This window comes from Oryzias latipes, chromosome 7 (assembly GCF_053564925.1).
Source record: "Oryzias latipes strain Hd-rR chromosome 7, Olatipes_Hd-rR_3.1".
NCBI lineage: Eukaryota > Metazoa > Chordata > Actinopteri > Beloniformes > Adrianichthyidae > Oryzias > Oryzias latipes.
The window spans coordinates 16943081-16955788 of NC_136243.1; the positions used below are offsets into that span (position 1 = coordinate 16943081).

The 12708-nt window shown below is 38.5% G+C and overlaps 1 protein-coding gene across 2 annotated transcripts; it reads right to left on the reverse strand.

Moving 5' to 3' along the window:
* Positions 1-387: 387 nt before the first annotated feature.
* Positions 388-9734, reverse strand: LOC101158357 (glucose-6-phosphate 1-dehydrogenase). Of its 2 annotated transcripts, none has more exons than XM_023957141.2 (13): positions 9588-9734; positions 7501-7622; positions 4226-4263; positions 4039-4147; positions 3721-3938; positions 3284-3442; positions 2802-2927; positions 2370-2463; positions 2090-2276; positions 1779-2014; positions 1589-1665; positions 1374-1466; positions 388-1289 (listed from the first exon to the last, which is right to left on the reverse strand). In XM_023957141.2, exons 1-13 carry the CDS (start codon positions 9607-9609, stop codon positions 1199-1201), a joined length of 1572 nt encoding a protein of 523 aa, XP_023812909.1. In that variant the 5' UTR covers positions 9610-9734; the 3' UTR covers positions 388-1198. The 2 variants fall into 2 exon arrangements, with proteins under 2 accessions (XP_023812909.1, XP_023812910.1); XM_023957142.2 differs by lacking the exon at positions 9588-9734 and adding an exon at positions 9401-9538.
* Positions 9735-12708: the final 2974 nt, after the last annotated feature.

The following is a 12708-nucleotide window of genomic DNA, read 5'->3' on the forward strand; positions in this document are numbered from 1 at the left end:
TAAAGGTAAAGTCCCACAAGCTGTTGCACGGCTAGGTGTGTGAAATTTGTGCACGGCATTTGAGCCATCGCCTAGGAGCGGTGAGCTGCAGAAACAGCTGTGCTCGGGAACCATTTGGTTGTTTTACCCCCCAATCCAACCCCTTGATGCTGAGTGGGAGGCATTGGGTCCCATTTGGGATGACTCAACCATTTGACTCAAAATTAACCGTTTGAACTCACGACCTTCCAGTCTCAGGGTGGACACTCTACCACATTGCCACCGAGCTGGAAAATTGCCCATCAAAGCAGCTGTAATTTTAGTAAAATGTGTTCGTTACTGCAACATAAATGAATATCTTGTTCCTTTAGAAAAACTTGATACAGCGTGGACAAAACTACAGAGACATTCTTCTTAAGCAAATCTAGTTTATTACAAATGGTGAAAGTTCGGCTACTCCATGTGTGCAATCGCAAAAATTCACCAACTTTGATGTTCGCTGGCTTTATTAAAATAAGAAATGCATCTTTAATCATTTGGAAAAGAAAGTCTAACTAAAAAAATAATGCTCAAAGGAAAGTTAATACAATCTGTAATATTCCCAGAAGAACAGTTAAGACTATTTCGGAATTAATTCTTTAAAATAAGTTCTGTTACTTTCAGCAAACTAACAGTTCTCGGCTCTAGGAATGGAAAGAAAAAGACATTGCAAATGGAATCCTGTAATGCAATGAGAGCATCCTTGTGTTACATTCAAGGTTCTAAGTGCTACTTGGTACATCCCAGTTCCTACTCTTTCATTCTTTGGTTTGTCCTTCCTAATCATGACAAAGCCTGTTTTTGTCACCTACTTCCATCATCCTAACACCTTAATCCCTGGAAAATAGAATTCCACCCATTATTAATTCACCAAATAATATTTCCTGGGTTTTTTTTTTTTGGATCACTCCACAACATTCCCTTTAAAAGTTTCCAGGAATGGATGAAAAACGTCATTTTCATGTCAAATGCCGTGTAAACAAATGTTTGATGGATGAGCTCCAATGAATGACTGAGTTACCTGAGAATTGTTGTTTTAAGTCATCTTTTTGCTGCTTGATGGATCCACACAGTGGAAACAGTTCCATCCTCAAAGACGCCCAGATTTTGCAACATGCTAGCTCACTTATGCTACTGACTACCCCCCCCCCCCCCCTCCACTTTCTAATCTTATTACAACTTAAAGTTTGTGAGGGTTGACCCACTTATAAGTGCCTTCATAGCGAAATCCAACTCTCTGTACAAGCTCATCTGCTTCTGCCGGGCCTCGGCTAAATGAAAAAAAAAAAGAGTAAAAAAATTGTCGTTTAAAAGGAGAAAAATTAAAAGCAACTAGAAAAACTGGAGTTCCTTACCTTCCATATTTGTAAGGAATTGGTTTTGGCTTCTCTTTGTCTATTTGATGAAGGAGAGGAGTGAATATCCGCCATGCTTCTCTCAGTTCATCACTGCACACAACAGCAGTTTGATGAATGACAGGAAGGATCAAAACCCAGATGTTTTTGCAAGTCAGAATTCTGAGGAGACAAAGCTCTGTGCTGCCATCTAGTGCTGATGAGAACAAACTGACCTGCGGACGAAATGCATCTGACTCCCACAGAAGACATCCAGGATGAGCCGTTCGTAGGCGTCTGGAAGCTTCACATCCTTTGAGCATACGAGTTTGACAGCATCATTGCATCTATTCACATGAAATTACACCTGATACAGTTTGACTAAATGTCTTTCCTTGTTGGACACTAAAGGCTCCTCTGGCTTACTTTGTATCTGCTCTTGTATGTGAGGTCCAGCTCCGTCTCTTCCGGGCTGAAGTAAACGCCAGGTTTCTTGCTCATCATTTTGGCGTAGATGGCCTCATTGGGCTGCACTCGAACGACAAGCTCATTCCTCTGACACTGGTTTCCAAAAATGTCTCCTGGGACATCCGTGAACTGCAGCCGCACCTCGGCTTTCCTCTCATTCAGGGCTTTTCCACAGCGAAGGATGAACGGAACACCTAAGGAAAAACATACGTAGATTTCTGATGTCTGAGCAAGCAGCACTAGATAAAGTGTGGGTTTGATTCGTTTACCATCCCAGCGTTCGTTGTGCACATAGAGCACAGCAGTGGCAAACGTAGCCTGAGTGGATCCTTTAGGTACTGTGGGGTCATCGAGATAACCCAGTTTGGCTTCTCCTTCACCGTCTGGATTCCCCATATATTGACCCAGCACCACATCAGACATGGTCACTGGAGCAATGCACTTCAACACCTTTACCTATGAGGGGGAGAAAAAAACATGCAATAATGGATCAAAAGCCTCTAACCATCTGTCACATTACAGACCATTAAAGAGGTTTGTTCCATGTACCTTTTCATCTCTCACATCATCTGAGCTTGTGGAGGCTGGTTTCTCCATGGCAACCAGGCAGAGCATCTGGAGCAAGTGGTTCTGCATGACATCTCTGATCACAACAAAGGGAGCAGGTGGTCACATAAAAAGGCAGACTGCTGCGACAGTTGAGCCAAATTAAAAGTAGATTTTCCAATAGTACTGGAAAAACTTGGAAACCTTAAGTAATACGCAATAAAAACATCTACAGTTTGTTTATGTTCTCCATTTTGTCATTGATACATTTTTTTAACCAACAAATTAAGATTCTATAAAAATATTTTGAAAACTCACTAAGTATAAGACAAAAAGTTGATTAAGTGTAATTCCCCTTTAAACTAGTCTACAAAAGGTTAAGTCATCAAATTTTAAAAAGCTAGAACAAACAAATAGTGAGGTTTTTTTTCTTACCGAATGATACCAAAATCATCAAAGTAGCCTCCTCGCCCCTGAGTGCCAAAAGGTTCTTTGAAGGTAAGAACAACGCATGCCACACTGTCTCTGTTCCAGATTGGTCCAAAGATTCGGTTCCCAAACCTGTAGTGGATATCCAATAATTATTTTCCCCTCAGCAGGGTGCGGCAACAGTACAGCTGTTCATGATCACACGCTTAAACGTTTATCTTTACTCTGCTTTTTGGTTAGAAGCCAACTACTCTTTATATTGTGTCATGTTCAAGGAGCACTTTTTGTTATTTTTAAACCAGAGGCCATCTGAAAATGAAGTGGAACATCCTCGAAATCCTCTTAAACCAACAGCATGAACTTAAAAATAGATGGACCTGTGCTTTCTCTGGAAGGAAAAAAACAACAAAAACTCTGCTATTCAGCTGAGGAGAGATGGAGAAAAACGTATAGTAATGAAGATTAAAACCTTTAAAAATATGACTCACCTGAGCACCATGAGATTCTGCACCATTTCTTTGCCCAGATAATGATCGATGCGGTAAATCTGGTCCTCGGCAAAAAGAGAAGACAGATGGGAGGAGAGCTCCTCTGAGCTCTGAAGATCATGTCCAAACGGTTTTTCTACGATGACCCTGTTCCAGCCCCTAAAACAAAACGAAATATCAATACATGAACTCCCGTAGAGGGTCTCATTAATCAGCTCAGGGTTTTAAAAAACATTTGACAGGATTACAAACATTTCAGCATCTGACCAGAGTGTAAATAAAACATAAAGACATTTAAAGCAATTAGCAGCTATAGAGGAGTGAGATCTGCATGTCTATATCATTCCTTTAAAGTCAACTATTGATGCACGAATCAGATAGCAGAACATCAAGTTACTGTGACAAATCTGAAGCCACCGAGCAGATTTTCTACCGACTTGGTGCTCATGCATTGCAGTTTGAGGTTTTTGGTCACGTCGTGGTAGACGGTCGGCGGCAGGGCCAGGTAGAAGAGGCGGTTGGCCTCGTTTCCTCCAGGGAGAGACAGGATGTGCGAGTTAAGCTTGGAGAAGGAGCTCTCATCTGCATATTTCCCACTGATGTACGAGTTCCTGCTGAAGAAGACTGACAAGCGGTCTGCTTCCGTGTCCGCCACCTGTGAAAGAAAAAGACACCATTCACACGTCCATAAAAAAAGGAATCCTAAATAGGGTCCACATTTTGTAAAAAAAAAAGGATGTTTTTCATATTTTTACCTTCATGTATGGCATGCACCCGGTTCGTATGGCGTCGACGGTCAAGTCAGAGCGGGCAAAGCCGACAAAAAAGGTCGATTCGGGGAGGAGTCCGTCTCTGAACAACCACCTGCAAACGGAGGATTCCACCCTACTTATCTCAGATTTCAAAGAATTTGTCAAACGTTTTCAAATAAACTTCACTCACCAAAGAGTTGGGTAGATCTTTTTCTTGGCCAGATCCCCCTACAAGTGCAAAAGCAGCTGCTTGTGTTAGAAAGGTCACAAAGTGACCTTTAGAGCAATTAAACTGATAAACAGTAAAAACTGAGGTTGGTCAAAATTTACACAAGTAATCCCTGAGGAAGTAAACTGAGAGAATGTCCAAATACTTCCTTAAACCATGTACTTGAAGAACCTGCTGTGTTGGTGATGCAACAGCCACACAGTTTAGCCACAACACAAAAGGCTTTGTACATCAGTGCCGGGTAATTATGGGGAAACCACAGGTTATCTGAGAGCGCTAAAACAAATCTAAACTAAAAAAAATTTAAAAGAAAAAGAAAAAAAAACAAGACTTCGCAAGGAATCAATTAAAAATCAACTTCCATAACAGCTTTCCTGCTGGCCTAGAATTCAATCTGACAAGTTTAGTTGCATCTTATCAGCCGTTACAACACTAATCCTAACCTGGGAGGTTCCCATTTTCTAATCCTGTCCCTTTGTTTAAGGCTGGGAGTTTCTTATTAGAAATTATCCTCAGCTCATCCGGCGCACACATTTCTAAAAAAAATAAATAAATAAATAAATAAAAAACAACCAGTCCTTTATCACGGTAAATGTTTAAAATAAAAGCAGCAGCCATGCCTCTGCAGGTGAGATCACTAAACTTCATCCCAGAGTGTATCTATAAAACAGGCACAGCACAGGCTGAAGCTGGTCGAGCCGTTCCCTTGACCTGCATACACACTTCTCTGAAAGAAAAGTGCTGACAGAACATGACACTGCAAAAATCGTACAACAAAGAGCAGAAAGAAACAAAATGGGGGGGGGGGGGGGGGGCAAACAGTGAACCGCTGTTTAAAAGTCAGAAAACAGAGCAAAGTTCAGTTATTTTCACATGATGCATTGCTATATCATGATTATCAAAACGCCTCTTTTAAAGACTGATTCATTATATTTCAAGAAGTAAGGAGAAGTATGGGTGCAGAAAACAAACAGGAAAATGCTTGAAAATGCTTAAATTTTGATCCAGTTGAAAAGAACGAGGAAACAAACGTTTTTTAAATGGATCCTACAGACAGAATCCAATAGATGCATGTTAAAGTCCTACACTGATAAAATTGTGTTTTTGGTGTATTTAACATGTTTTTGCGTTATGTTTCTGTTGATGGAGAACATGTAAAAAAATAAAAATAAAAAAGTTAAATTTAAATTACATTTTTTGAGTATATCTTGATTCAAATCGTGAATAAGGAGAAGAAAAAAAATGTGGTTTAAAAAAAGATTATAGGTGGGATGTAGAAGTTACAATCAGCGGGTCACAAGCCCCCTGCTCTGCTCCATGCCAATGCATCTGCTTCGTTTCCTCATCTGAGCTGGCATCTGGCTCAAAACCGTACTGCCGGATAGCTCCAATTCGGCTTGCCCTTTTTGTTGCACCTGTAATGCTAGGTTTGGGGTGTGAGGGGCTGTAAGCCAGTGGGAGAGTGTGTATGCAGATGAATGATTGAAAGTGGTGATGGGCTTACTCCAACATTCCCACCCAGCACTCAGAGGCGAATTAAAAAGATAGTTAAAGATAGTTCAGAATAATAAAATGAGTACCGTACAGTATTGAAAATTTCTTCAGCGGACCGGCCATTCCATTCATTTTTTTAAACCGCTGTATCCCCGCTCCAACCTGCGTGCGGCTCTTTCATCCTTGTTTGCGCCAGAGCGCCCCGACTAACGTGTCAACCGTATTTTGCGCTCTCTGTGTAATACACTGAGGAGCGCGGGCGGGGAAAAACTCTCAGCTGCAGAGGATATGAACAGGTAAACAGGTAGAGAGGAAAAGCAGGTAGAGAGGCGGGGGAGGGGCTTTGGCTTCAAACTCTCAGATGGAAACCCGGGCGTCAGATTTAGACGCAGCTTTCACTGCAGGAGTTGAAGCAGAGACTTTCTCTAGGATGATCTCATGAATTCAAACATGGAAACATGATTACCAAGTAAAACTCTTCAAAATAATAAACCTGATCTCTCCACATTCTCTGTGTCTACCATGCATTGATAAACACAGACACTGCTCTATGTAGCGATCAGACGATAACTTTAGCTTTTAGCTCCTCCCACACGCGGCCGCGGTGTCAAGCTTTAAAGCACCCGCCGAACCGACCCTAAATCCGCCCAAATTATGGAAACCCGCCCAAAGCCATTTTTACCCGCAAATTTAGAATCAAAACCACCCAATCTGGCAACACTGCTGCTAGCTTCTCTTGTAGAAAAAACTCCACAGCTCACTATGACGTTACTTTCTGTTAGGTAGTTAGCCGCTCAGCACAGTGGAAATTTCAGAATAAAAGCACTTCCATTGCAGCTTTACTTCCGTTGTGAGTTAATGTGTTGTGTTGTGAGTTAATGTGGTGTGTTGTGAGTTAATGTATTTATTGTGTAGTGAGTTAATGTATTTATTGTGTAGTGAGTTAATGTGTTGTGTTGCGAGTTAATGTGTTGTGTTGCGAGTTAATGTGTTGTGTTGCGAGTTAATGTGTTGTGTTGCGAGTTAATGTGTTGTGTTGCGAGTTAATGTGTTGTGTTGCGAGTTAATGTGGTGTGTTGCGAGTTAATGTGTTGTGTTGCGAGTTAATGTGGTGTGTTGCGAGTTAATGTGTTGTGTTGCGAGTTAATGTGGTGTGTTGCGAGTTAATGTGGTGTGTTGCGAGTTAATGTGTTGTGTTGTGAGTTAATGTGTTGTGTTGTGAGTTAATGTGATGTGTTGCGAGTTAATGTGGTGTGTTGCGAGTTAATGTGTTGTGTTGTGAGTTAATGTGTTGTGTTGCGAGTTAATGTGTTGTGACCCTTCTGGGCCACCGTATAAAAGACCACTGGGAGCACTTTTAGAATAGATCAAAAGATGATTGGAGTGGGACTTTAACGCTCTGATCAAATGAGGCTTAAAAGGAGCAAATAAGCCATATTAATAGATCAATGTTTGCATGCTGTCGTATGTGAAATGAACAAACAAATTTTTTTGAAATGTCCCGATTGATTTGACTGCAGTAATGTTCAAAGAGAAATAAAGAGGCTTTAAGGGGTTTTGAAAGCAGACCTTGATGAAATCTGCTTCAACATTTGTGAAATTTCCCAACTCTTACTGCATCGCTCTTTTGAATTTCCACATGCTTTCTCGGAAATAATGGCCAACTTATTATTGCCCGATTGCCTCACACTGTCAACATCCCCAAACTAAAAGTGACATTGCTTGAACCACCGAGTGCTTACCGATGCTCCCATGATGATGAAGATATGCACATCTGATTGGTGGAACTCCTCATCATCGTAAAGCTCCTTCCTCAGTTCTCCAAACACTTCAGAGCGAGAGAGGGGAAGGCGATTCATTTTCTCTAAAATAAAAAGTAAACAAACAGATGTTTGAGAAAAGGGATTAAACAAGTCATCTACACAAATGATCAAGTCTGAGAAAGTAAAATATGGACTCCTTCACAGAACTACACCTCTGCACATTACCAATACAAAAAAAGAAATTTAAATTTAGTTTCGGACAAAAGCTTTTTTTTTTTTTCACAAAGGGTTTAATATTTCTTTTTTGGAAATATCTTATTTCAAAACGCTGCAGGTATTTTTTTGAACACATGCCTGTGCTTAATTTGCATATAAATAGTGGTGATTACTCTTTGTGTAATCACTGGCAGGTCTGTGATGTTAAAATCAGAACCTCAACACCTGCAGCTGGGCTCTCAAATCCTTTTATGCTGTGCAGCTGGTTCTTCAGGACTAAGGATGACAAAGACCAGCAAATGCATCACACGTTAAGAAGAGTTCTAGATGAAACAAGTGGAAAACCTTTATGCAGAGCTGCATAAACCGATGCATATGACCAGTTACTAATGTAAGTTTCTATTCCTTTAAGGCACTTAGAAAATATATTGTCCCTGTGTGTCGTCAAGCAAACACATGATAGAGCTCTCTGCTTACACTAATGACTTTGATTTTTACATTTTCAATTCAAGCCGAACAGCAAACATTTGGGATTTAAATACGTAGTTGGCAAAAGAAAGTAAAATAGTTGTACATGAATGCAATGTGTTGAGTTTGCATTTCTGCCACTTTTAGGGGGATGTTTAATAGGTTTTCCAGCTGTACTCACAGAAAAAGTCTTTTTTTTTTTAGTTTTGTTCTTTCCATAATGCTCCTTTACCTGGTTTCCATCAAAATTGAATGCTAGTGATTATTTTCAGTTACACTCATTTGGTCATAGAATTAGGAAACCACAAAATGATTAATTCCAGAAATGTTTTGTCTTAAGCCATCATCACAATGCAGATTTAAATAGAGGAAAACATACAATTTTGTTCTAAATGTTTTAACAATTTTCCTTTCCTTGTAAACAGATTGTTTTTAATCAAAGAGTAAATGCATTTAAATAAATGTCTTTTAGGAACAGAAACCTTTAGCTGAGGTTAAAAAAATGGATAATTGCATAATAATGACAAAAATAAACATTACAACGTTGAATGTAATAAATCTACAAATAAAAACAGGTTTAGGAATGTGACTCATCATTTGCTACGTTTGTAATTAGATTGCCATCAAAAAATGACGAAGCAAAAATATAAGTGAGAAAAAGCTAAACTGGATTTCTTATGAAGCTTATTCCGGCCAAACCCATTCAGGAGGAGCTAGTTTGTGAAGGAATTTCAACAGATTTCACGAATATCTCGACCTAGCCCATGTTTGTTTATTTGTTTGTCTGGTTTTTAGTCAGATAACCCCCAGGTGCACCCCAAATAGCCCTTTTGCCACAACACCGTAATGTTATTAGTCCAATCCTTCCTAATTCCTGTGTTAGACGCCTAAACCTAACTGCATTACACTCGAACACAAAGCTAGGTGCATTTGGCTAACATCTCCGAAAACATAAAGCTCATTGATGTTCGCGCGTGCTAGATAAAAAAACAGAGAGAGAAAAAAGCCCGGATATGGCATATGCTAATGATTTATGTTTAGGCTCTTTAAGGAAGTCTTCGTCCAAAGCCTCGCAGCTGGCGTGAGATACACGAAAATATAGATGTCTGTGGCTAATTCAGCCCTTAGCTTACACCGAACTAAGAACAAAACACAAACAGCCATTAAGTTAACAGAGAATACCGCGGCTACTCACAGCCAAAGGAGACAAACCGCCGGTTAAGCCGTGAGGAAAGACTGACTCGCAGACAGAACACAGCCTGTGTGTGCAGACTGAACTGACAGCAGAACCGGGCGTTTGTTTCAGATTTGTGTGCTGTCTACTTCCCTGTTGAAATGACAAAGCAGAATTGAGAGATTTTATTGGTTTGGGAGAAACTCACCAGTGCTCGCTCGAGATCCCATCACAGTCGAAGCCGCTTACGTCATTGGTAATTACAAGTGGGCAGGGCTTTGACTATGACTCCGCCTCCCAAGCCTTGTGTATTGTCCACATGGGTGGCTGCTGGTACACATTCCTGTTTCTAACAGTAATAAGGGCGGGCGTGGTTTTAGCTCTTCTCTGCAGATTACTGCAATTAAATAGAACATTTAAAAAAATCTTTTTGCGCTTTGAAAATGACTGGGGTGGGGGTGGGGGGGTACAGCTGGAGCCACAAAGTCTTATTTGCCTGGTAGAAAAGTACACTTTATTCTATCATGGTCATTAATCTATTCATTTTTAAAATGTAGCTTTTTGGTATTTACAATACTAATACGTTTTAACAACGTAAAAATTTTCTTTTTGTGAAAATTTTGCCTTCTTTTACTTTTGACAGCAGCACTTGCAAGTCCCTTTCAAAATAAAATACACCCTGTGTTAAATAAGATCCTCCTGCTGCAGCAGATTTACTCGAATTAAAAATGAAAGACAGTTAAGCATGGCATTTTTTATCATGATGACTTTGATATTTTACTATTAAATATAAACATGATAATAATGGTGAGGAACGCACTTATTTCAAAATAAAATCTGGACACAAAAATGCATTAATGTAATATACTTAAAGAACTTTTCCTCTGAATAGCAATTAGCCTAATTTAAGCTATTTAAGCTTTGCATGCTGTGGTCTGTCAAATGAACAAACTAAACGTGTTGAAATGTGCTGCATGCGGCAACAGAGCCCCAGGTTACAGACACCAGAGCTAACCTATTAGTACACAGAAGTTCTCTATAAATAAAAAGAAATCTAGATGTTTTTTATTACATTTATCTCTAGTTTTATATCAATATATTAAGTTAGCAGTGTAGGTTTGATGTTCTTAAAACTGTATTTATATAGACATTTAATGAACTAAGTTTGACTGTTTTTTTTTATCCATTCATTCCTTTGTTATACTCTTTTTTTTGAGTATGCTGAATCTTTTCTGTTAGGAGGTAAAAGGCATGGCACAGCCTGGACATATTACACATTTTATCTTATTTTTTTATTAATTTATCAGAACTTGTTTTATGGACCTCTTCAAATAATGTGCACACTTTTTTTTTTTTTTTTTTACAGGTTTTTGTTATGTTTGGCTTTGTATCTCTTCAGCTGAACCAAAACCAAAAGAACCTTAAATTTTAAAATTTTCTTTAATATCTCTATTTTCTGGTGGCCCTAAAACTCCATCGTACTAAAAAGTAGAGTCAACTGAGTTAAATATTTACTTGTGATGTTGTGTCATTCACATTACTGTTACTAATAATAGCTTCCTGCCTATGTAATAACTGACTAAATCAATGTGGGAAAAGAGGAGAGTCAACACTGGTTGATTTTGTACTTATTTTAAAAAGATAAAGAATATTTTCAGATTTGTTGTTGAAAAACTGGAAAGAAATATTGTCAATAAAGAATGTTAGATGATAGTCAAACAGCTTTAAATCCCCTATTTGCATTTGAAATTAAGTGATACTTTATGCAACTAGACCCTGAAACCGCTGGAGCCAAATCCCTTATTAAGTGCAAAATGACTTTAAAAGTATAGCTGTAGCTCAACCAGATTGTGTAAAAGCACGAGTTCCTTCCTGTTTGACAAATGCTTTACAGTACCACTGGATAATGCCCTTAAGGTCTGTGTAACATTAAAAATCCTTCTGACTCTGAAAAAAGAGAACATTCATTCACCATCTCCTCGATTTTGCTGTTATAAAACTTAATTGCAAAACTGATGGCTCCTTTAATGAGTAATGCAACCCATGGGTGAAATCTTCGTGACCAGCCTCAAGGCATGATTTCTTCCACTGCATAAGCAAACAATCCCAATGTCAAATATCCCGCATAAATGTCAAATATTCTCAAAAAAGATTTTTTAAAGTAGATTCTCAGTAAACAGAATATTTTATAATATCCTATAAGAGGAGTTGCATTCAGAGAAAGACTGACAAGAATGAGGAAATGCTTAACTGCAAGGGTTGTGTGGTAACATGAGCTGCTACAAATTGTGCCCACATACATGTTCCAAGCAGACTATGGTGCTGCTTTATCCACTAATTAATACAATTCAAAAGACATTGTTTCAGTGCAATCACATGATATGGGTCAGTGTGTGCAGAATGTGTGTTTAATCTGTGTTTTGATAAGGCTGTACTCTAAAATTTGTGCTGAGCTACTTTAGAAATCTTAGAGCACTGTTTTTATTTTACGAGTATTGAGAATTTTTCAAAGAACTGCAAAAGTTATGTATCATGTTCCCAGCTGAGGCAGCTGCTCTGTGCTAAACTAGCAGATCTGCTCCATAGTGAGGTGCAACCACTGTGCATATGAATGCAACTATTCAGGCTGGGAGTCAACCTTTTACAATTTTTACCAACTCACGGTTATTTAGGTTGTTCAAAAAGAAAACGATTTGACATTTTAAAGGAGTATCTTGGATGGTCCTAAACTTTCTTTATAACAGTGTAATATGCATTATACAATATATATTCAATATCTTCAGTAATAATCTTGTAGTAAAAACTGCATCTTGATGGTAAAAGGTTTAATCAATTTTCAGAGTAATTTTTTATTTGCATAAGCTTAAAGTACATTCTTATCTTCTGCTACACAACCGTGTTTAGTTGTGGTGACTTCTAAAATAAATGTTTTAACATGTCTTTATTCCTTTTAAAAATTGAATTCTACACCAATGTTATCAAGTTTTATTTAACACAAGATGCCTTTTATTTTGAAAGGAAAGCCGCTGTCTAACTTGTCAAAATTTTTGTTTGTTTTTTGTTTCGTTTGCTGCTGTTGTCTGTGTTTTTTTTTCTTTTACTTCATTATCAAATATTGCACATTCAAAATACCAAATATTGACACTACACATGATGTGCAAAAGACAAAATTTTCACATTTGCCATAAAAATAAACAGAAATGTCATTAAGCCATAATAGCAATATAAAACAGGTTAAGCAAAACAAAACGAAAACAATAAAGGTTAAGGAATCTGTTAAAGTTTCAAAAGAGATCATGTTTCAACTGTTCTAACAGCTTTTTTGTTAG